Below are 25599 nucleotides of genomic sequence, written 5' to 3'. Positions count from 1 at the left end.
AAAAGGATAGCAGAACCAGAGGGAAGTAATAAGAAAAACGATTCCGTAGGCCTAGAACTCTACAGTGAAAGCAGAGATACAACCATATTTTGCAGACACATTGATTTGGGACACTTTAATATTTTTTTTAAATTTGACAGGCCATATCATTTCTACATGAGAATATCATAATGAAATGTGTTGGGGGATTTGCCCTTTCATAGGAAAATCAACATAACCCAAGCCATCGATGGTTCTAGTTCCAAGTAGGTTAAAAAGGAGATGGAGATTTCTGAAAATGAGGGATTTTCCTAAATGTTTTGGAGGCAAGATGGTGTGAAAAATTGCTGGGCTGAAGAAAAGGAAAGAATGTTTTAACTAAAATAAATTAAAGCAGCTGAAATTAAAAGCGTTAGACAATTTGCATTGATTGGTTACACGTGAACATATGAATAACTTTAAGCACTCTGACTCCATTGTAAGTAAAAGTTTATATTATGATTGGCTTTTCATAAGGGGTAGTTCCTCCCTCTTTTTTCAGGTACAGGGAACAAACACCAACACCCAGATGTCAGTGAACATTTATTCCCAGAAGCCCCAGACAACATTGAGGGATACTAGGAATTGTGGCTCTCCTAATGTTGTATACTACAAATTCTAATTTATATTTGGTGTTGATAATCATCAAGACAGCCCTTACTTACCATTCCTTACCTTAACAAAAGCAAAGGTCAGGATTGTTCACTAACTTCCCAAGAAAACTCTCAAACTGTTACAGACAGTTTAAACATATTTAAATAGGCAACAAATTTCAAATTAAATACAGCATTACACTTGGTGGAAGAACTTGTAAGTACAGCATCAGATGCCAAGCAAGTAAGCTTTAAAAAAGGTATCTACAGTATATACTTTAAATAACAGTAAAGGCTTGAGCATTTATGTTGATGTTCCTTGGATATATATAAACAAACATCACTGAGACATCATCCTAAGCCAATGTAACTGACAGAAAGGAACATAATCAGCCAAAATTGTGGCCAGTACCCCAGAATTTAACTTGCAGATTTATCCAATGTTCCACTGAACTCCATTACAGTCCAACTTCAGGCAGATAAGGGAAGAAGGCAGTGCCACAGTGTGAACACAACTGTTATTTCTCTGTAGAGAAAGCCCTTTTCATCAATGGTGGAGGTGTTTTTCCTACATCAAACATCATTTCCAAAGGAGGGTTATTGAGGCAGCACCAATCAGGGATGCGTCCTGTCTGGTTGTAATATTCCTTTGATACTGAACGACTGCCAAGAATGTCCTGAAGGGCTCCGAAAATGGCTCCTGTAATACAGAATAAGACACAAGGGTTTAAAACATAGAGAAGCAAATAAAACGGTAGCAAGAGGGAAAAGTGCAATCAAAGCTTTATTTTTGTGTATTTCTATTAGCCCAAGTAAAATCTTAATGTTTTTCCCAAGTCAACCTTGACTGAGAATTTTTCATCTCATTCAAATGATAATCAAATCCTACAATTGAGATTCCGAGAAGCTAAATACAAACCAGAAATTAAACAGGGCTATAAAAAAATATATCAAAACCAAATATTTTGACAATCTCAGGAACCTGTTCCTTCCCCCTGGCCCTAGTTCTATACTTCCTCAAGCCCTTTGGGGAAAAGGATTGAGGAAAAGATTCTAAGACGTATAAAATATATTGTACATCAAAGCCCTTGAACTCAAGTTTTCCAGTCTCTCCTAGGAGTGGCATTGCAAAAGTTGTATACTGTGTGCAGGCCTACATAATTTCCACTCTGGTTCCCAGCCTTTTCAGACTAACCTCCTAACCATGCCACACAATTTGGCTTGGCTGGTGGCACATGTACTCGGAAGGTCTTTGAGGCCAGAATCTCCTTGTACTTTGGCTTCTCCACCAGGTACCGTATTTCGGCCATTAATCGGTGCAGGAATCCTGGTAACATAGCTGTACCCCCAATTATTATCAAGTTCTCAGCCAGCTGCTTCCTAGTATCTATTGGGCACTGATAGAGGAGAAGAAAAAGAAAAAAAAATATAAATTAGGCTACTAATTAACAAATTAACTAATTATTTTGTTAAATAACAGTATAACAGAATAACAGAGTTAGAAGGTACCTTGGAGGTCTTCTAGACCAATTCCCCCGATAAAGCAGGAATCCCTATATCATTTCAGGCAAATGGTGGCCCAATTCCTTAAAAACCTCAAACCTCATTCACAACTTTTGGAGGCAAGTTGTTCCACTGACTAATTGTTCTAACTGTTGGGAAAATTATGCATGATCAAATATACAGCAAACTGGGAAGGCAGATGGTTTGAAAAAAAAAACATTATACTTGGCTTCCTACTTTAACTGCCTAATTTTCTGTGAGATGGCCTTTGTCTATCAAGGCTTCTGACACTTTCTGTATTAAATCAGACTGTGGTGTATAGCTGGGTATAGCTGCTGTTTTGCGGGTGTGAGTTAGCAAGAGAGACAAAAAGGGGAGAGGAAGCTGATTCTAGCCTTGGAATGCCAGGGGTACTGTGAGGAGGACTAATGTATTGGCCTGCCTTTGTGGGGCAGAGGGAGAAAGTATTCCCATTGGTCCAGCCTTGTACATACAATCATGTGGAAAAGAAAGTACATCCTTTTTGACCTCTATGGGTATACATATCAAGACATATCAGAAAATAGAAAAAATAACCTGGTCCTTAGCAGCTTAAAAGTAGGTAAATACAACCTCAGATGAACAACAACACATGACATATTACACCATGTATTTTACAAAAAGAAAGCCACAATGGAGAAGCCATGTGTGAAAAACTAGGCACACCTGATGATTCAATAGCGTAAAGGGGCATAAAAGTTGGGCTGTTGGTCTGAGCCCTGAGCTTGGCAATATGGCTGCAAATGTTTCATCACCATTCGAGGAGACATTATCAGTGTCTCCGTATGCACTGACAACGTCTCCTCAAGGGTTAAAAAAAAAATATTAACACAGAAACACACACACACAGACACACAATCTTATCCAAATTGTGCTACCTCCATAAGAGAGTCCAATATTAAAGTAGCCACAGATTTCTCTTCATTGTCCTGTACAAAGAGTACTTCGACAACAGAATCTCTGTGAGAGGAAAAAAAGGAAGCCTTGAGTAATTTATTTATTATATTTATTTATTAAATGTGTTCACCACCTATCTCCCTGTGAGACGACTCTAGGAGACTTACAATGTTAATATGCAGAGAATGAAGCTTGAATCTGTTCAGGAATCCAAAGGATATTACCCGTTCTGTCCTAGCTACCCAAGTGATTTGAAAAGGATTGTACTAACTATAAACAAAAGTGCACAATCCTATGTCAGGCTGTATGCAGCCCACCAATGGGTTCAGACACAGCTTTACATCAAGCCCCACTTTTCTATTCTGCTCCTAATTTGGTGGCCCAAATCTACCTTACTCATCTTTTCTGACTTCCGTATCCCCCCCTCTGACTTGTACCCGTTGCCTTATTTGTGAATCTTCCTTCCTACTCAAGTCCCTTGATCGCTCTACTTGCCTTCCATCCTAAGCAGCAACATTCTTCAGTTAATAACATTTACTTAAGTTTTATACCATCACTACTTTTTAAACTTTTTGATGCGGCCCCATTTGTTCACAGTGTGGTTCCCAAATCCCATTCAAAGGTTGGTACGGCTTGATGAAATATATCTTGACAATAGTGTAGGTTTAGAACCAGCTATTTAATCCTTTTGCCAAACTTCCACTCCTGTGCAACCCTTTACACATTCTGAATAAGAGTAGCTGGGACATCCATACATTTTGCTCTTGCGTAGCAAACAAAATCCAGTTGAGAGGGACTAAAAAAATGTAATTGTCATTGCAAAAGTAATGCAAAAAAGGGACTGCTAAAAGTGATTGCTAACCTGATCGATCCATTGATATGCAAAATCTTCTCTCCATCCAGTGGATAGTCTACATCTGGCGGTGGAGTTGGACGCTACAAAGGATACACACACACACTCAGAATGTGAAACATTACACTTAAGTAATAATTTGCTCTACTGAATTGAAACTTCTGTTTATTTCCAACATACCTCAGAGCTATCATCCATATCAAACTTTGCTGCCTGAATTTTCAGTCCCCGCTGGAGGTCACTCACAAAACAAGTGCGAACTTCAAAGAGATACAAAAACAGCCTTTGGATTATTTGCCTTCGATATTTGAAAGCCTCTTGTGAGATTTCTCCAAAAGAAATACTTTTGTACTGATATGATCTATCTTTCTGAATTATTCCCCTTTGCAAAAGCTGATCATAAACCTGCTAGTGAGATGCATATCATGCTAGCAAGATTTGGAGCAAAACTTTGGGGAAATGGATATACCGGTAGTTGACAGATTGCACTATGAACGAGAATGTAACATGAAGCAGCTGGTTTGGATGGTAAGGAAAATTACACCTCAAAATGTCTGAGGCTGCAACATCAGCTGTTGCTGTTCAGATATATTTATGGAAGAAGCGAATTTAAAGTTATCCCACTATTTTGTGAAAGTCTGCCTCCATGCACTTAAAGATTTCTAAACAAAAACTAAAGTTTGTACAAAGAAATGTATTTTACCCTTTATGTCTTCTACAATGTCTTCTGGAATAGAACCTAAAATAGCAGAAATACAATACATTTGGAATTAACACCTAGAATACAAAATTCAAATACAGACCATGCTGACAATTTAAGTGCAAATTACCTAGAAAACTCTGTTTCAACACAAATTAAACACACACATTGATAAGTATAATAGTTCAGTGATCAGGTTAAGGATTCCAGCCATGATATTTAAGGGTTTAAAATACACTAAGATCAAGCATAGCAAAATTTTCCTGAATTAACATATTAGAAATAAGGAGATTCAGCATTGAAATTACTGCTTCTTAAGACAAGATGTGTCCATCTGTCTGTCCGTTCCACCCTCCTTCCCCTCTCCTCCCCTAGAACCACGAAGATGAAAAGAACCCTCCTGCTCCTAGCAGAGATCTTACCCATCACTGAGGTAAGGCTTTGTCCTTTGGTAGCTCCTGTATCTACTGTACTTTGCTCCAGCAACTGGTACTCTAGTTCTCTAGAGAGTATTAAGGAGAATAGGAAATATTTAGGAAATATCTGTCATTGATTCGCTGGCATCCATTCATCCCACATGGTGCATGGTCCAACAGACGATTTTCAGCCTTGTGGCTTCATCAAATATGTAATGGTTAAGATACATTATAGGAAACATTTTGTAGAAGAGACAGTTAGGATGGAATATTTTCAGCCCTCTTAACACTGCCAGTAGTAGAGAAAGTGCTACGCCTGCCGATTTATACGGAAGAATAAAGAACTATGGTAATCAGTAGTCATTAATGGCCTCCTCATTAGCTTGATCATCTTCTACATGCTGTCTACATTTATGACATCTTCTAAAAGTTAATCCCAACTATCTGCTATATGAAAAAGCATAAAGCCCAGATTCTAGTATTACGCAGGAGAGATTTTCCTTATATAATATCTAACTTGTATTTATGTAAAAAAAGGTAGGCTACCAAGTGTCCACCCAACATCATATATTACAATTATCATAATTCCCTTCCCTCTACCCATGTAACCAAAGTTGATTAAAGCTGAGATCCAAAAGGTTTGGAAGCATGTTTGTCCGTTTCTCTTCCAAACACTTGTAGGACTGACAAAACCCAGTCTATCCTGGTTCCCACCTGGAAAAATAATATTACTCTAAACCTGTTTTTCTCAACTTCAGCAGCTTTAAGATAGGTTCTTAATTCTGAAGCCACAGAATTTGGGGGGTTGAAGTCTACACATCTTAAATTTGTTGAAGTTGAGAAACACTGCCAAAGCAGTTGATCTTTTCTTAATAAATAAGGAATAAATAATAATATTTTCTATCAGCTTACTTGTGAATGGCTTTTCCTCCCAAAGGAAGAGCGCCCCAGCAACTGAGTACAGGAATTCCTTCATAAATCTTCAAACAGTTAAGGATGTTTTATTTTATAGTATTTCTTAATTAATCAAAAAATGAGATACAAGCACCAAACACAAATGTATGCAGATGACAATATTACCAGAAGAGAACATTCATTTTTATTTCAGTGTTTTACAATTAATTTATGTGGCCCACTATCTTGTAATAGCAACCCTGGTCAGCTAAGATAGGAATTGCAAAGGATCTTGATACACTTCAATTTTGGAACAATGGTTAAGTTTTTGTTCTGAATGTTTTCTTTCTTAAAAAAAATTCACTAGTTTAAATTTTATAACTTTAAATGAAGATATGTATGCTTTTTCTGCAAGAAGAATTACTTTAATACTTACAGGGTGAAAATTTTATTTATAAATAAGTACCATTTGCTTCAAATGCATCAAATCCCCAAATCTCCTCATAATTTTCACTGAACTGAAGTAAAGCTGATTTTTATCTCATGCTTCATGAATGAAATCTGGGGCATGACCTGAAGATACATCAAGCAACCAATCTGTGGAAGCTTAAAAAAAAAACCCTGGATATTTCCACTGCTTGGACAGGAGATGATGAAAGAATGATGGGATCTCTGAATGTGGCAATAAAAGCTGCTTCGTCTTTCTCTGCTCTGAACAACTCAAAACAGGCAGCTTTGTGGAACACTCCTCAAGGCAGGTGGATTAACCCTACATCTTTTTCAGTCCCAACTGAGGAGTCTTTTTTTTTCTAACATTCAATCTCCCCCTCCCCATAATTTCTGCTTCGTTTACAAGTAATTTTCAACTTACGACCACAATTGAGCCCAAAATTTCTGTTGTTAAGTGAGACAGTTGCTAAGTGAATTTTACCTCATTTTACAGCCTTTCTTGCCACAGTTGTTAAAGTGAAAACAGTGCAGTTGTTAAATTAGTAACACAGTTAAATAAATTTGGCCTCCGCATTGACTTTGCTTGTCAAAACGTCGCAAAAGCTGACCAGGTGACTCCGGAACCTAGCGACTGTTCTAAATACGAGTCAATTGCCAAGCAACCAAATTTTAATCACGTGATCACGGGGATGCTGCAATGGTTGTGTGTGTGATAAACGGTTGTACATCACTTTTTTCAGTGCTGTGGTAACTTTGTATGGTCACTAAACAAACTCTTGTAAGTCAAGGACTATATTTTGTTGCCTTTACTGTTATTTTATTGCCATTGGACTTACAACCATTCATTTGATGACAATTTAAAGTTACAGGGGTGCTGAAAAAAAAAAGACTTATGACCGATTCTCACTCTTATGACTGTTGCAGCATCCCTACAATTACATGATCAAACTTTGGGTTTGTATTTATGATGTATTTATGATGGTTACTTTGTTTCGGGGTCTTATGACCTTCCTAGGCAGCTTCTGACAAACAAAGCCAATGGTAGAAGCCAGACTTCCTTGATGACTGCCTGACTGACTTAACTGTAATTGCTAGCTTAACATTCAAGACAAAAAATGTTGTAAAGTGGGACACAACTCTCTTAACAATTGCCTTGCTTAGCAATGGAAATTTGCGGGGTGGGGTTGTCAATTGTGGTTATAAATTGAGGGCTACCTCTACATTTTGTTTTCCGTTTATACTGCAGAATGCCCTGGGAATATTTTCAGTTTAAAGCAGGGGTGTCAAACCCGATCGCATCGCAGGCCATATTGTGACGTATCGCAAAGATTTTTGGCTTTGTGGACTGGGGTGGGCGTGGCCTGCACGGGCTGTACCTGGACCATGGGCCGCCAGTTTGACATTCCTAATTTAAAGTATAAATTGGCTTAAATAAAGTAGGATATTTGACAAGGAAAGTCTTTTGCCCAGAAGTCAACTGAGTTAGTTCTGGGGAGTCCATTTTGTCCTGCTTTCTGACTGGCAGGGTTAAAAGAGATTTTGAAAAGATACAGGTAACACCAGGCTTTCTGTATAACCACAATCCAAAACCATTGCAGAATTAATTCCAAGTGTTAGAAGAGCCATCAGATGACTTGGTGCAAACAACACTGAAGGAACCTAGAAGGGATACAGAAGTACTATTTTTAATATTCTGCAAGGTGTCTGTGATCATTTGGACACTCTGCCATTATCATCTCTATTCAGGAAATCTCACATTCAATATATCGTGAACTCCTGTCTATGGAAAGTCTGTTCCTTGAACTTGGACCAGCTTTTGGACCAAGTTCAAGGGTCCAACTTGGACCCACCCACCATGCGGAGACCTTTGTGCTGGGTTCCAACAATGCTTCTGCCTGTTACTTTGGATTTTGATTACGTGAAACTCCTTCCAGGCCAAGCTTCCAAGGGATTGGGGACTACTCAAAACTATACTTGTAACTACTACATACATGTCTTGCTTGCTCTTGCTTGTAACTGCAGAAACCAGAAGAAAGGCTTTTACAACTTAACTCCTCTGTGTGTGTGTGTGTGTGTGTGTGTGAGAGAGAGAGAGAGAGAGAGAGAGAGAGAGAGAGAGAGAGAGACTGAGACTGGCCTGGGACAAGACAAGAGTCTAAATTAAAGCATCCCTGATACAAGGTGATGTATATTGTAAATGAATGTTTCCACTAAAGGAAAATATGCCATCAATAGTCCTCAACTTATAACACAAATTGGAACCTGAACTTTGGTCATTAAGCAATGTGGTCATAAACTGTGACTGCATCGATTAGCAACAGCAATCCCTGCAATCCTGTTCCCATTAAATAAATCCCATGGTTTTTTGACGAGGCAACTTCCTACTTAGTGAAAAATTGGGTCATGGTTGCTTTAATCACAGGCGAGTAAACTGTTAAAACTGTTAAAACTGTTAAAACTGTCAGCAACAGCAAGCAAGTTGGAATGCATTACTATACCTCAAAATACTTGAATAGAACTTTTGTGAGCGTCTCTCTGAAATGAGAAGGGCACAATACAGATTCCACAATCACAACCCGACGGTCTCGGGGGTTTACCAGCAAATGCCTGAAAAATGAATGTGAGGTCAGAAAGCTGAATAAAATTACTTGCTCTTCTATGCTTTTGTGTACAAATTTATTACCTGCGCAGTTTTTAAGCAGACTGCAATCCTAGGTAGAATTGCTTAGTTTAGGATGGATTATTGTCTATTGCTTTTTATTAATAATTATTGTAAATTGCTTCAATGCCTTGTGGTATGAGATGTCTACAGTATAAATCACTGAATGAATACAATGGAATAAATTTACCTAAGTAGAATGAGGTTTAAATTTTGAATAGATATACAAAAAGATGGGAACCAAAACAATGAGCAATGCCAGGTATTGGAATACTGACTCATAGGTCAGAAATTCATTTGGAAGGATATACCGTCCTACCATTTTGATTGGCTTTAAACAAATATTCTATAAGGTATTCTATAAGGGGAAGATTAACATGCTTCAGAGAAGCAAGTATATTGAGACTGATGCTTAATTGCAGTTATGTTTTCCTATATTCATTTTTCTTAGTGTTGATGAGAAATCCAGATTTGAAGAGAAAAAATGATTCAGCGTAAGCATATGTCAACAACTCCTTAAAAAGCTTTACCTTAGTTAGAAAATCAGTTACAAAATCCTGGGTAGATCTGTGCTTGATGCTTATATACAGGTGAAACTCAAAAAATTAGAATATCATGCAAAAGTTCATTTATTTCAGTAATGCAACTTAAAAGGTAAAACTAATATATGAGATAGACTCATTACATGCAAAGCAAGATAGTTCAAGCCGTGATGTGTCCTAATTGTGATGATTATGGCTTACAGCTCATGAAAACCCCAAATCCACAATCTCAGAAAATTAGAATATTACATGCAATCAATAAAACAAGGATTGTACATAGAACAATATTGGACCTCTGAAAAGTATAAGCATGCATATGTACTCAGTACTTGGTTTGCGCCCCTTTTGCATCAATTACTGCCTCAATGCGGCATGGCATGGAAGCTATCAGCCTGTGGCACTGCTGAGGTGTTATGGAAGACCAGGATGCTTCAATAGCGGCCTTCAGATCTTCTGCATTGTTCGGTCTCATGTTTCTCATCTTTCTCTTGGCAATGCCCCATAGATTCTGTATGGGGTTCAGGTCAGGCGAGTTTGCTGCCCAATCAAGCACAGTAATCCCACGGTCACTGAACCAGGTTTTGGTGCTTTTGGCAGTGTGGGCAGGTGCCAAGTCCTGTTGGAAAATGAAGTCAGCATCCCCATAAAGCTCGTCTGCGGAAGGAAGCATGAAGTGCTCCAAAATCTCCTGGTAGATGGCTGCACTGACCCTGGACTCAATGAAGCACAGTGGACCAACACCAGCAGATCAACACAGACTGTGGAAACTTCACACTGGACTTCAAGCATCTTGCAGTGTGTGCCTCTCCATTCTTCCTCCAGACTCTGGGTCCTTGGTTTCCAAATGAGATGCAAAAGTTGCTCTCATCAGAAAGGAGGACTTTGGACCACTGAGCAACAGACCAGTTCTGTTTTTCTTTAACCCGGGTAAGACACTTCTCATGTTTGTTTGTTGTTCAGGAGCTGCTTGACAAGAAGAACACGACATTTGAAGCCCATGTCCAGGATTCGTCTGTGTGTGGTGGCTCTTGATGCACTGACTCCAGCCTCAGTCCCGCTCTTGTGAAAGTCCCCAACACTTTTAAATGGCCTTTTCCTGATAATCCTCTCCAGGCTGCGGTCATCCCTGCTGCTTGTGCACCTTTTTCTTCCACACTTTTCCCTTCCACATAACTCTCTATTAATGTGCTTTGGGAACATCCAACTTCTTTTGCAATTACCCTTTGAAGCTTTCCCTCCTTATGGAGGGTGTCAATGATGGTTTTCTGCACAACTGTCAGTTCAGCGGTCTTTCCCATGATTGTGATTCCAACTGAACCTGACTGAGAGACCATTTAAAGGTCCAGGAACCCTTTGCAGGTGTTATCACTTAATTAGCTGATTAGAGTGGGACACTTTGAGCCTAGAATATTGAACCTTTTCACAATATTCTAATTTTCTGAGATTGTGGATTTGGGGTTTTCATGAGGTGTAAGCCATAATCATCTCAATTATGACAAATCATGGCTTGAACTATCTTGCTTTGCATGTATTGAGTCTATCTCATATATTAGGTTCACCTTTTAAGTTGCGTTACTGAAATAAATGAACTTTTGCACGATATTCTAATTTTTTGAGTTTCACCTGTAAATGTATGAATTTATATTGTGAAATGACATTCACATTTTTAATTATACTGCAAACCACATCTTGTCTCTTTTTATTTTTATGAACATTTTAAAAGAGAAGGGCATTTTTCTTTAAACCAGATTGATCAACTGAGAGATGATAAGTTTAAAAAAAAGTCTTGAAAAAAAATAATACTATGACTTGGACCTAATAACACTGAAATGAGCAGTTAGAGTCAGGCTTAACCAATTTGTTAAGTAAGTTACAAGAGCTGGACTCATAATCAAGCTAGCTTGTATGCAAATTAAAATATATGACAGCTTGACCCTAGTAGTGATGCCTGGATTTCAGATTGTTGCATCAAAATATTGCAAGCCAAGATGATTGAAATAAATATTTATATTGGTTGGTCTTTTAAGAAGATGAACAAGCATAGGCTAATTTGATATCAAAAAGTCTGATACAATTCTAAGAGCAAACACTATAGATTTTGGACAGTAGCTATGCAGCAGTATCAAATCCTAGGATAGGAAATAGAAGCTTTGTAATGCATAACATAGCCATAATGATATCTTAATTAATCCAACATCTAAGCAATCTCTTTACAAAACTTGGGACTACACATCCCAACAATCCATCACAGAAATATTTAGTACAATATTTCCTACCTGAAATAAAGCATGTGAATGAATTCCTTCAAATATGAATACAATTCTTCTGTATTAATGTTATATTGAACAACTCTGATCGGCTGTGAATTAAAAAAACACAATAGTTTTAAGTATTTTAAATTTATTTAGCATTTCTTAATTATTGTATGCATACACAATCCATTTAAGTAATGATAGATTTATGAATTTTATGAGCTTCTCTTTGAATAAGTCTTTGTTGGCAAATGTCCAACCCCAGGGAAGGGGAATAGCTACAAAAGATGCAGAACTGACCCTCCCAAAACTCCATGGAACCTCATCTATCTGTTCCTAAAGCAAGCAATCTGGAAAGATTCCTGTATTACAGGCAGAACAAAATAAAGTAGTTAGCTTAAAGTCCATACATGTGGATCTGGTTATTTGTGCCTAACAGTATCACATATTAATAATCCAGTGCTACCATACAACCAACAAGAGTTCTTTATCATAGTCAGGCACTTTGTTGTATAGCTGTAATATTACTTCTATGCCTATCAAATTTTAGATAGGAGATTGTGTAATATTATGATTGTCATTCCATGACCAAGAAAATTGCTTGTAAGGCAATATGGAGCCATGTTTTGCCATGTTCTGTCTGGACTGCGGCTTGCTGACCTGAATATAGTTTTCAATAAGGACATTGAGATATTTTGAGTTTCCTATTTTCCTAAGCATGTTCCATAGCTTGATGTGGTCAAAACAATGAAATGAAACACATATTGACATTTCAATTTGTTTTTTCCAATGTGAAAGAAATTTCTAATGTTTAAAAAAGTTCCACTTGCAATAAAATGTAACGTAATGAAAACCTTTGAATGTAAATGAAAACTTGCTTTCTTAGGACTTTTTAGTTTTAAAGCAGCCATAAATAGAGTACTATAAATAGCGATAAACAGGGTAAGAGTGGCTCTTCTAACCTAGGAGGAAAGACCAAGTTTACCAAAGAGACCTAATACTTAAAGGACAAGACTCCTAGCAAACTATTAGTATATTGGCTCTCAAAGAGATCAAGTGATAATATTTTTTGTAATGTCATTAAAGGTACAGAGATCCCTCTTAACATACTTTTTGCTGCACAATAACTATATTTTTTTCCTGAACTTTATTGCTCATAAATAAACACTTAAGTATTTGTAACGTATATACTCTTGAAACCTTTACTGTTAGGCCTTGATTCTTAAGTCTTAGGCTTCAGTGATTTATTGTATCAATAAATATTACACTTACACAATTGTTTGGATCCTTTTCAATTCTTTTGATAAGTTCACTTGTTGCTGTTTCTACCCCATCGTTTACTTAGGGTGTATCATGTACCTTATTCCTCAGCCATTTCTAAAGCCATTCTGAAAATCTGGGAAAACCCTTTTCATATTGGGCTCTAATCTGCATTGGATGATCCTAAGCATTATTTTGCTAGCATGGGAAATTAAGTATACTGTATGATAATCTGCAATATGTGTTAATTCTGTGTTAATTACTATTGTATTGGTTGGTAGACAAAACTCTTCTAATCTATTAGTCACATTCTCCAGATTTGCTAGCATAGTTAAGTTAGAATATTTACTGATTTGCCATTGGAATTCCTACCATTTGATTTTCACATAATTATATTTCTTAAAAATTACCTTTGAAACACCAGGTTTTTTTACTTCACTAGGTATGACACATCTAGGTCCTGTTTCTCCTGCAAAGCCACATCTGGAAAATTAAAAATACTAGAATACATATACATTCAAAACAACAAAATAGCAGCACCGATCTGGTAATCCTACTAAGAACCAATTAAATACTTCATGCCAGAAGCAAACTAAAACTAAACTTTTATGAATCCAAAGTAATATTAAAAACAACCTAGGATCTTCTATATAGCCAAGAGCATTGAAACATTTCCCCCTGTTATTTTGCAGTATAGCACATATTCTACAACCACATTTAAGGTAAGATCATGATATTTTAAATATCATTATAGGCATAGTTTAGAAAAAAATATCTAGGCTAGAGATTTAAAAAATTCTGGCTTTAAAAATAGGAAAAAGCTAGTTAAAGAATTGATGGGGTTAATTCAACACAATTTGACACAATAAATTAAGGTACCCTAATACATTGTTGGATTCTTGTGCGCCTCATGCCATTCTCGATTTTGCTCCTGCTTCATGGCTCTTCTAAGGCTAAACCCAAAAACCTATCTTTTGCAGCCAGCAATGGCTAGCTGGAATTTTAAAAGAACAATTAGCTGTAATTTCAAGTTCTGAACAAGTGATAATCAGTAACACTGATTAGTATGGTGAACTGCACAATAAAGCTAGGGCTTAGTGTTCTGTTAACATGGTAAGTGGTTGGTTTTACATTTTATACTAAAGCAAAACCAAACAAATGAAAACTTCAGTCATTTTAAACCATGATGATATAGCTTCAAATTGTCTAAATCGGCAGTACATTTTCTCACAAACCATAGATTATGCAATTCACTCACAATAAAACTGCTTTACATGACACATGACAAATAGAATTTTAAACCCAGATTCTTTACACACAACTTACTCAGATAACAGGAACTCAATTCTCTTTTCTCTCTCCCTTCTCTTTTATAATAGTGTGCATTTTATAGTGTACTAATACATAAGTGCATTGATGTTACCTAGATTAGTAATAAAACATCTGGAAGAAAACAACCAAGTACAGAGAGCACCACACTACATTGTGCATCACACTGCCTAAGCAAAGTCTCAATCTGGAATATTTCTGAGCAAAATCAGACAAGATTCCACCCTGGTCAATCAATAAGTACAAGTTTCAGCACTAGAACTCTGTGACTGGGTTTACTCCCAGGACTAAATATGGCGGTTACGCCAGGGTAATCCAACTTAAAGCATCCAACTATTATGATCGATAGCTGTGGTTTTGGAAATCCAGTGATTAAATTAATTCAATACATTGTGGTTCAATTGACTATAAACACATTGGCAAAGCCAGCTACTCTTAGCCATGAATGAAAATGAAAAAGAATGAAAAGCGAAGTTCTTGCATTGCAGCATGACATGGTTCATCAGATTTTGGGCTACCATATGCAAAACAGCGATTATGGGTAGAAAGGAGTAGTTCATTGTCAACGATCCCGGGAATGCAGTCAGCATTTATTTATGCAATGAAGCACGTTTAAGGACCCAGATCAGTAATGAGTAAACCTTTCATTCAACCACTTGGGAAAAAGTGAGGCGGCGGAGGAGGAATAAAATTGCAACGCACAATGGGAGTAAAAACAGCGCGTAGCAGCAATACGATATAAAACCCAAGTGATAGATAAAGTACAAGACAGGTGCAGAGTCACACAAAGCAGGGCTCAAGCGATTTGACGGGGATGGGAAAGGAAGGGAACTATCTTACTTGGTGAAGGCCGCACCCAGATCGATCACCACGGCGGTTTTTTCCCCGCCGCTGCCGAGACCCTCGTAAAGCGGCATTTCGGCGAGCGACTCCCTCGTGGAGAGGGAAAAGGATGGGCAAACAAAAGAACCAAAGGGAAAAAAAAGGTGGGCTGGAAAAACAAGGATGAGGGCTTTCTTTCCCGGCCGGCGCGTGAGGCTGAATGGCCGAGAGAGGCAGACGGGGTCCTTCCATTATAGTCGGCGCGCAATAAGCTGTCTGTTTTTGCGCCTGGTCTCAGATAAAATTATTTGTGGATTGTGTAGATTGTGTACGGCTGTCCCCCTCCGGGCTTTCGGCTCTCTCCCGATCCCAGATTCTTTCCTGCCCCCCCCCCGCCCCTTTCCTAAGGCATAAAATGGTTAGAGATGGTGGAACAAGCAATTGATACCCCAGGGGTATCTCCTTTCTGCTTACACTTGATGATTCCTTCTGAAACCTTAGGATTCTATTGACATTATAAAATCGTATTTTTCCCCATTATTTAAATTATTCTGTAGCTCTCGCTAACACACTTTTTTGGAGAGGGAAAGGGAATGCCAAGTGCATTGCGAAACCGGTCTGGGAAGAGATAGGAATGGGACATGATGTAACAGCTTTGCTGAAAATAAAATACGTGAGCTTCACAAACAAAATGCGTTTCCTATATATGAGCTTATGAGCAAGGCCATGAATAGGTTAATTTGAAAGAAAGAAACAGTATTTAGACAGATTTGTTTATAGAGAACAAATAAGTGATTAGTACATAAAATATTGCCTTTCCAGTGGGTGACAGAAAGGGAGAAAGAAAATAAAGGTGGGGAATTATGGCTTATCAAATCAGCAACAACAGGAATTCTTCAGAAGTCTATTGTTTTAGCTTATGGGGGCGGAAAACGAGGCACATCATAGATATGGATAAAATTCAGAACACAAGGCCCTTCATTGCACCAGCCTCAGACCAGTCCAAACTTCAAAGTCACAATTGCCATAAACATTTAGGATTAAGAGTGAGCAAATTGGAAAAGTTTTGGGAGGGAGACGGAATGTTTGTAGGACTGATATACTGCATTTAAGAAATCTTGTTGGCTAACTGGGTGAGGCTATGTGGTTTTCATGTGGCTGAATGAAGGATGTCTTTGCTTACTTTGTGAGCTCATGGGCTAAGAGGAGAGGCTTATGGCAGCAGCTGATCAGGTGATTAACTGTGGACAGCGTGGCATTTCTTAGTCAATAGCTTGATCCCAGCCAACATTCTTTGAAAAGAGAAGTAATCTGGAACCTCTGGCTACAGTGAGGATCAGGAGAGACTTCTGACTACTACTGATGTCCTACCCTGAAAAGATGTAAGTGTTAAGGTATGTTTAGCAACTGTGAGGGAGTTAGGACACCAAACTCTATAGAAACATTACATACAAACCATTGGTCAAATAGTTCCAAAAGGAAAAAAAAACTAATTACAAAAGCCAACAGAGAAGATGGTGTTTTCCTGTTTATTGCAGAGTGCCAATATAGAATTGGCTATTCCTGTTCCAAATCTGGATCAGAGAGGCATTAGGGAATTGGTGGAAGAGTTTAGATTTATTAAACTTCGGAAAATGTTTTGCAGCAATCTGAATCTGTGTGAAAAAGGGTTTTCATTGTGACTGAAATTGAATTAGGCTTTATAAATGGCAAAGTGCCTTTGCTGGACCATGTGCAAATCAAAGGGTGCAAATATTTAAGAGAATAGTATAAGACACATGGTGGAGAAAATGCACGTAGCAAATAAAATAGAGACTGCTTACCCTTTTCCTGCCTATCTTTTAGATGTAGAGTTAATTGTAGTTCTTCTCTTCACCTAATCCCATCCTAAACTGACACGACCTGCCCCAAAGTCCCCTTGCCATCTGATAGCCAAATCTGGCCTTCGGTTTACCTTTCCAATAAGCAACCAAGTTGGAAGATAATTTAAAAGCCGTTTATTAGAGTATAGCCCAAGGGCAGCTCTTACAAAGGAATTGCAGTCTAGAAAAGCTCTAATGTACTGTCTTCCATCAGTTGAGGACCTCAACATTCCATCTGCTTTAACAAGGGAATTCCCCAGCACTCCTCTTGAAAAAGTTACGCTAACAAGGACCTGTCTGGCTTTTTCCCAAAAATGCCTAGGATTTCTTATCTTGCAATGCCCAATTTCTATAAAAAGTCTTTGCTTTTCTGTTCATTGTTTCTTGTAAACCAGACACTCAATGACCATTGCAATAAACATAGTTCCTTTGGTGTTATGTTCTGCATTTTTGAATGCTTTATGAGAAGATATACTGTATTTTTTGAAGTGGATCACTTACTGGACAAGATAGTCAGGAAGCAAAAAAAAAAAAAATCATGCCAGCAACATTTGGAGAATAATGTGGAGTATAGTAGTTTCTCAAACAATACTAGCAATTGGAAGAATTGGTGTACTTATGTGTTAATACATATAGCCCCAACACTATTGTTTTTTAGGCAACTTAAAAACTTGACTCTTTCTGAGTAAGGAAGATACATGAACCTGCTGAACATGTGTGTGTGTGTGTGTGTGTGTGAATGTTTAAGTTGTCCAGAGTCACTTGTCAAGTGGGTAGACTTAGAAATAATTTAAATAAATGGAAATAAAGAAATAAATGGAATTGATGAATAAATGGAATAAATGATATAATAGAAATCTGGTAGACTGGAGAGAATCAATGGAATGCTGTCAGTGCTGGATACAAATTTGATACAAAGGGTAAGGAAGGATGCATTGGTGAAGTCTTGCCTTTTAGATCAAGAAGAATATAAATGCTAACATTAATATGCAAATACTGTGTTAATCTAATTCTGCAGTCCAATATTTAAGACGGAGGGAAAAACTAAATATGACTGGAACAGACAATCTTAATCCAAGAAGAGACTGGACAGCCATTTGTCTGAAATGGTATAGTGCTCCTGCTTGAGCAGAGCACTATTCTTTTCTGTTCTTTAAAAAAAAGATATTCATTCTATCTCTAATTTCCTTAGATTTTTATTTCTGGGACTGTTCTTTTTCTCAAGTCACTTATGTATTCCATTGATATATATACCATTTAAAAGAAATGCTACTTAGCAGCATTGAGTCCTGGAAATCAGATCTCTACTTTAGGCTCTCCTCCTAGAATTGCAGCTTATTTGGATGACCTTGGGCAGTGAAGAGAAATGTCTATATATTTCTATTCAGCAAGTCTGCTTCCTAAATTATAACTGCTGACCTGTTCTAGTAAATATTTTCTTCTCCCATTGTCAGCAGTTTAGGGTCCATTGTAAGCAAAGGATCAAACTGAGAGTTTGTTGTCTAGTGTGCAATCACAAACAACAAAAAAGGAAATGTTAACATCCATTGTGTCACAGTTAGTTAACAGAGATAGAACTAAAATATATGCTGCCTAGAGTTGTTTTTCAGAATGAGATAGGTGGCATATAAATTAAATAAATCAAATTAAATTAAAGAATGAATAAAATGAAAATGATTGTGTTGTGCAGGTTATGTTTTGCCCATCAGGATGACTCTGTGGAAATAATTCCACCATATCATAGTGTTGTAGTTAGTGCTGAAATAAAACTGGGATATTTTATTCATAAAAGAGTGAATTTCTCAGTATCTCTAAGCCTAATCTACTTCACAAATAGCAACATAGAAGGTAGGCAAAAAAGCATTCCATATGAACAACAGTGGAATATCAGCAAATAATTATGGCATTTAAGCTGTGGGCCAATCAGTGATTTAAAATTAGCTTTAAAATCTGTGTTATGCCACAACAAACCATTCCTGCTTTATCATTTACAACAATGTATGAACCAACCAATGCTTGATTTTTATACAACATGCTAATTGTAATATTAGTTTTACAAGCATCATATTCTACTTTCTCTGCCATGCAGAGCTCTTTAACTGACTTTTTGATTTGCTTAAATCACAATTCTTTGAAAACTACGCTTGATACAGCACTTGTGGATTATGTTACATCAGTACAGGGGACTTGTAAATACTTTTTCAGCATCATATTTAATGCCCACTGTACTCTTAAAAATCTGCAGATCTTTATGAATAAAAGCTGGGGCAAATGAAGAATTAGTGGCAGAACACTGACTCAGCCTGCAGACCTCCCGCTTTTCTAGTTACACTAATTAAGTCTAATTGAGCCCACAGCACAAGATCTGAGGCTGTACGGAAGGCCTGCTGGGAGAAAGAAGTGATGCCTGCTTTCCCTTGGAAAATACAAACGGTGACAGTTTTATCTGAAGCTGGCTTTGGTGTAGGTTGGAGCATCTCAAGTACGATTCCCAGTCTTGTCTGAAATGGTATAGGGTCTCCTGCTTGAGCAGGGGTTTGGACTAGTGGACCTCCAACAAGGTCCCTTCCAGCAATATTCTGATTGATTGATTTTAGTAGTCCTGGACAAAAGAAAAAGAACAGAACAAAATGAAAACCTTGAACATTCCTGAATTTATAACTTGTTAATTCAAGTTAATAAATTTATACTAGGCTGGCCTAATGCTCATAATAAACTCTCCTGCCAATACAGTAAATTGACCCATTTTTCTTTTGGTACATTCTTGAGAAACTCAGATTTGAGAATCAGAAAGAAGGATTTTTTTAAAAATAAACTCCGCTACATCCTACAACACCTTGAATCTCCAAATACCTACGCAAGGGTCCTCTTTGTAGACTTCAGCATTCAATACCATCATTCCAGATACTCTTCTAAATAAATTAAACCAGCTAGTGGTACCTGAACACACTTGTAAGTGGATCATAAGCTTCCTAACATATAGGAAGTAGCAGGTGAAGCTACGCAGAATCACAATCTGTTACCTGTATAATTAGCACAAGCCCCCCGTCCCCAGGCTGTGTACTTACTCCTCTTCTCCCTATGTACCGATGACTGCATCTCAAATGATCCATGTTAAAATACCAACGTTTGCAGATGATACAACAGTGATTGGTCTCATTGGAGATAACGACAAATCTGCATACAGATTTGGTAGGTTGTACAGGTTGCCTCGTGGTGTAACCGGAACAATCCAGAACTGAACACACTCAAAACCGTAGAAATGATGGTAGACTTTATTTTATTTTATTTTATTTTATTTATTTATTTAGTCAAGATAACAGGTATAAGTATAAACATAGTTATGAATACATGAAATGGATACATATAAGAAAAATAAAAAGAAACAATAGGACAGGGACGGTAGGCATGTTGATGTGCTGATACACGCCTCCTACAGACCTCTTAGGAAAGGGGTGAGGTCAATAGTAGAAAATCAGATTAAATTTTTTGGGGTTTGGGGAAGAAACCACAGAGTCAGGTAGAGTATTCCAGACATTGACCACTCTGTTGCTGAAGTTGTATTTCCTGCAATCAAGTTTGGTGCAGTTTACCTTGAGTTTGTATCTATTGTTTGCTCTTGTATTGTTATGGTTGAAGCTGAAGTATTCATTGACAGGCAGGACATTGCAATGTATGATTTTATGTACTATACTTAAGATTGGACCGAAGGCGGCATAGTTCTAAGTTGTCTAGGTCTAGAATTTCAAGTCTAGTGGCATAAGGCATTCTGCAACGAGTAGAGGAGTGGAGAACTCTTCTTGTGAAATATTTTTGGAATATTCTTGTGAAATATTTCTTTAGGAGAAACCCTCCCATACTACCACCTCTTACAATACTAGATAACACAGTGTCAACAGTAGAGACCTACAAATTTCTAGGTTCTATCATATCACATGACCTAAAATGGACATCTAACATCAAAAATGTCATCAAAAAAGCACAACAAAGAATGTTCTTTCTGCGCCAACTCAGAAAGCTCAAACTGCCCAAGGAGCTGCTGATCCAGTTCTATAGAGGAATTATTGAGTCTGACATCTGCACCTCTATAACTGTCTGGTTTGGTTCTGCAACCCAACAGGACAGACACAGACTTCAGAGGATAATTAGGACTGCAGAAAAAATAATTACTACCAACTCGCCTTCAACTGAGTATTCTGCACGAGCCAAAAAGAGGGGCTGTGAAAATATTTACAGACCCCTCACATCCTGGTCATAAACCGTTTCAACTCCTTCCCTCAAAATGACACTATAGGGCCCTGCACACCAGAACAACTAGACACACGGACAGTTTTTTCTCGAATGCCATCACTCTACTAAACAAATAATTCCCTCAATACTGTTCAACTATTTACAAAGCCTGCACTACTATTACTATCAATCTTCTCATCACTCCTTATCACCCATCCCCTCCCACTTGTGACTGTATGACTGTAACTTTGTCACTTGTATCCTTACGATTTATATTGACTGTTTCCTAGTATGATTTGATTGCTTATTGTACCTTATAATTATTATTAAGTGTTGTACCTTATGATTCTTGACTCTTGATGAATGTATCTTTTCTTTGATGTACACTGAGAGCATTTGCACCAAGACAAATTTCTTGTATGTCCAATCACACTTGGCCAATAAAGAATTCTATTCTATGATATAGAAAATTATTTGTCTAACTGTTAAAATATGGATATTGTTGTTATATATAGTCTCTCTGAATGCTCCACAAGTCCTGCTATCTATTTGTTTCTGGGAGAGATGAATGAAGAATGCCAGGAGTGTATTCAAGAATATATGCTTGTTATGCCAGCCTTCATGGTCAGTCCAGCTGCCCAGCTAACGCAAGCAGGCATTTATATTGAATTGCAGCAATATAGAAAAATACTAGAAGTTGATGGCTGTCCTTGTTGTCTGGGGGCATGTTGTATGCTGATTGCTGAGAGAAGCAAGAAAGACAAAGATCTCAGGAAAGAACCTAAGAAAGGATTTTAGAGAGCTGTTAAAAAAACAAGAAGCAGTATAATAACATTTGTAAAGACATAAAGGGAGAAACAGACATAGAAAACAAGAAAAGTCTTCCAAGATTCCTTTGTTTATAAAAAACCTTTTACCAGAAAATGAAGTGAGATCATCACTCTGATCATTACCAAGTTAAAAAGACTACAGAAATTGGTGGGATTTCTGATTGATGGAACCTATAGAAATATGTGGAATACATAATGAGGGAAACACTGTGGAAGGAAGATGAGTGTGTTTTAAAAAATGGAAGATGAAACATCAATTACGTGCCCTGTGCTGATAACATTACTCCAGTAGCTGAAAGGGCAAATGATCTGCAAATTCTGGTACTGCAATAAAAGACAGAACACTGCAAAAAATAGGGCTATGAAATCATGGCTAAAATCTGATCTGAAAAGCTGCTCAATTTATATCCATATTACTACTAGCAATTAACGTTGATACCAACTTTGCTAACTCAGTAATTCCTAGTATGGTTTATGGAACCATAGTTCTGATTTGGCCTTGCCCTTCTCAAAGGCTGTTAGTTTAGAGATGCCCTACCAAAACAAAATAATTTGTTATCTAGCCCAGAAATTATATATTACCAGCAGCAATTCACAGTCTGTAGCAAAGATTGTTTCAGCAGCAATTCACAGGATGTAGCAAAGATTGTTTCCCCCAGAGAAGCTGGGAATGAAACCTGGACCTGTTTTATTTATTACATTACTTTATTTAGATTTTGTTTCCCCATTCTCCACCCCAATGGAAACCAGACAGTATATCTGGAATCTCCGGGGTCTTCTAGTCCAGTTGTTGACGGCCTGCAAAATAGCTGTACCATCTGCGCTCAGGCCCTGTCCAACTTGCCTGGCAAGCACATGCTCTACTCAGAGATGTGGGCTCTGCTTTATTGCAAGTCAAGGTCTTTCTATCTTTGAAATGCTAGATGTACCACTTATTACTCCTACTATTATCTCCTATTGTTTTCTTTCTACCAGCTCCAGTAGATACTAAGCAGAGCAAAGGTTGGGTGGCTTTAAAGAGTGCTTGAAGGAGGAAGGGTGTATCTTACTATGGCCTTTGCCCAATCCCTGAGCCGGGGAAGGAGGGTCTCATGAATATGAAAAGCATCTCTGTGCTCTCACTCCCTCTTTCCCTCCTCCCTTTCTTCTCTCCTCCTCCTAGTCTCCTGGCCATGAAGGCAGCAGCAGAGCAGCTGAACACAGGATGCTGAAAACCCACAGGAAGCTCTTCCCAGGGACCCTAAAGATGCTACCCAGCTAAAGAGATAGCGGGTATTCGGTAAGGCAGAATTTGAGATAACCTTGGGTATTTGTGGCTCACGTGGAAGAGGAACCTGGGAGAACCTGCCTTTGGAGGGACTGGTCAGAGATTGCTTTGCCCCAGGCTCAGCTAGGATTTCTAGACAATGGATGTATGCTATGCTTCGCTTATCTGGAGGATGCAGGATTAGTGAAGCAAATGGGCCTTGCTGAGGGATGCAGGAATTATTTTCTCTCTACCTTTCCACATGCCATCCCATCCCACCTGGATTCCTCAAGAATGGGGGAAAAAAGGGGCAGCTATAGCCCAGCCTCGTTCTTTGTATTACTGGAGGAAATGGATGTTGCTGCTAGCTAGCTGCTACTGCTTTGGTCTGCCTTTTGTTTGAGGATTTGTGTCTCTCCTCTCCCTCCACAGCAACACCCTCCCTGCCTTTGCAAAGATCAAATTTCCCTCAGTTCATGGCTGATTTCATTCATTTCTCTCTCCTTTTGGCTCTGGGTCAACAGCCTTGTGGAATTTAGAGGCTAAACAGGGTCGCATGGCTTTGTAACACCAGCATAAAAACTGATGGTTGAATCTTTTTTTAAAAAAAACAACACACAACTTTTTGTATGATGCAAAAGTTAAATAGATTTGCTGCTCTTTCTTTGCTATTAGGTATGCATCATTCTCTTTTGCTGGGATGGGAGGGGTAGGGGAATGAAAGGATCCATTCTTTTCCTTGTTTATCAATGCCTCATGGGAATGATTGAATCAGAGATCTGGAGGAGGCAGGGGTGGGAGCCAACTTTGTGCCATTTGTTGTGCAGTGCTTGCTTGGGTTGCTTCTCCCCCCTCCTCCCAATGAAACGCAACATAAGGTGGCACTCTGCACAGTGATTTGTGCTGGGAGACACATCTGGGACTCTCTGGAGATGTGATGCTTTGGAACAAAAAGTTACTATTCGTTTTGCGGTAATCTGTATATTAGATATTGAATAGGCATTTGACTACCATTTACCTAAGAAAATGTGTTTCCAGATTTTAGAAAAGAGAATGGGAAAACATAACCATCAACCTCACTGCCTTTCTCACAGGCTGCATTTAGTTTGTTGGAGCTAAAGTTATGCAAAACTGCTGTATAGTTTTTTTTTTTCACTTCCTACCCTCTTCTCCAAACCATGTGCTATAATTCATATCTATATATTTATTGATCTCATTGGGATCCCACCTTTTTCAGTAAACCATGATTAAGCAAATCATGACTTAAAATGAGAAACTCTCTTTCTCTTTTGAAAGAAAAATTGCTCCTTGAAGGGCAGACCTTAAATTCATGTAAGATTCTTCATGCTAATTCCTTCTGGCATCTTCAGGTAGGACTGAATGTGGCTTTAGGATAAATCTCCTAGCTGAAGCTGTCTCCACATAAAGCTTTCTACAATTAATGCTGTCCAAGGGTGATGGGAGTTTAATGCAGCACACGTGGAAAACATAAAGTTGGAGAAGGCACAATAGCCAATACTGTTTGGACTAGTGATCCATTAAAGCAGCTTATTATTTGGGTATTTTTTAATTAAGAAAAGATAACATAAAACAATTTAGTATGATTCTCCTCATCTCCATTCTAGCCCAGAGTTGATGGCTTATTCACTGGTGGAATCTTTCATTCAATATTCTATCACTGATTCTTTCATTCAACTGTTCAGAAGAACTTAACAGATATATAATGTACTTCTCTAGAATCTGGCATTGTATAATCAACACTGTGTCTGGAGCTGAACTGAGTCTAGTGGTTCACTTATTAATTAATAGGGATTGCCTTCTCTACCATCTCATTGCAGTTTTGCTCTAAACATCATTAAACCATTAAATGGAGCAAGTAAGTATGAAAATAATCTGTTTTCTGTGAGGAATGATGGATATGCAACACTGAATATCTAATTCGTATAATAGTTGCAGATACATGTTTATCTTTGTCAAATTAGAAACAGCTAAGGAAAAAACTGAGAACCAATTTGGTATAGTGGTTGAGGTACCAGGCTAGAAACCAGGAGACCATAAATTCTAGTATCACCTTCAACACAAATCCAGCTCAGCGACCTTGGCCAATCACTTTCTCCCAGCTCTAAGGAGACAGTTACAAATCGCTTCTGAAAAGCCTCGCTGACCTGTATTTTTAACAAATTCATGTGGGGAATCCAACACTC

General features: G+C 38.0%; 2 protein-coding genes across 3 annotated transcripts in view; one reads left to right on the top strand and one right to left on the bottom strand.

Moving 5' to 3' along the window:
• Nucleotides 1-104: 104 nt before the first annotated feature.
• Nucleotides 105-15486, bottom strand: ACTR10 (actin related protein 10). The gene is made up of 13 exons (XM_026698695.2): nt 15246-15486; nt 13487-13559; nt 11841-11923; nt 8862-8970; nt 7915-8022; nt 5932-5999; nt 5026-5105; nt 4607-4642; nt 4084-4163; nt 3913-3986; nt 3032-3113; nt 1807-2008; nt 105-1311 (listed from the first exon to the last, which is right to left on the bottom strand). Exons 1-13 carry the CDS (start codon nt 15320-15322, stop codon nt 1130-1132), a joined length of 1254 nt encoding a protein of 417 aa, XP_026554480.1. The 5' UTR covers nt 15323-15486; the 3' UTR covers nt 105-1129.
• A 1010-nt stretch (nt 15487-16496) lies between these two features.
• Nucleotides 16497-25599, top strand: part of ARMH4 (armadillo like helical domain containing 4) — a 73688-nt gene continuing 64585 nt past the window's right edge. Inside the window, exons 1-2 of one of the 2 annotated variants that reach the window (XM_087922418.1) lie at nt 16497-16609; nt 23312-23428. The gene's annotated coding sequence lies outside the window, so the exon portion shown is untranslated. Of the gene's footprint in view, nt 16622-23311; nt 23429-25599 lie in introns of both variants that reach the window. The other variant, XM_087922419.1, reaches the window with a different exon arrangement.

The sequence above is a fragment of the Pseudonaja textilis genome, chromosome 1 (genome assembly GCF_049901715.1).
Source record: "Pseudonaja textilis isolate UNSWEBS1 chromosome 1, rPseTex1.2, whole genome shotgun sequence".
In the NCBI taxonomy this organism is placed as follows: Eukaryota; Metazoa; Chordata; class Lepidosauria; order Squamata; family Elapidae; genus Pseudonaja; species Pseudonaja textilis.
The sequence above is the reverse complement of the archived record's forward strand: the minus strand, read 5'-3'. Positions and strand labels throughout refer to the sequence as shown.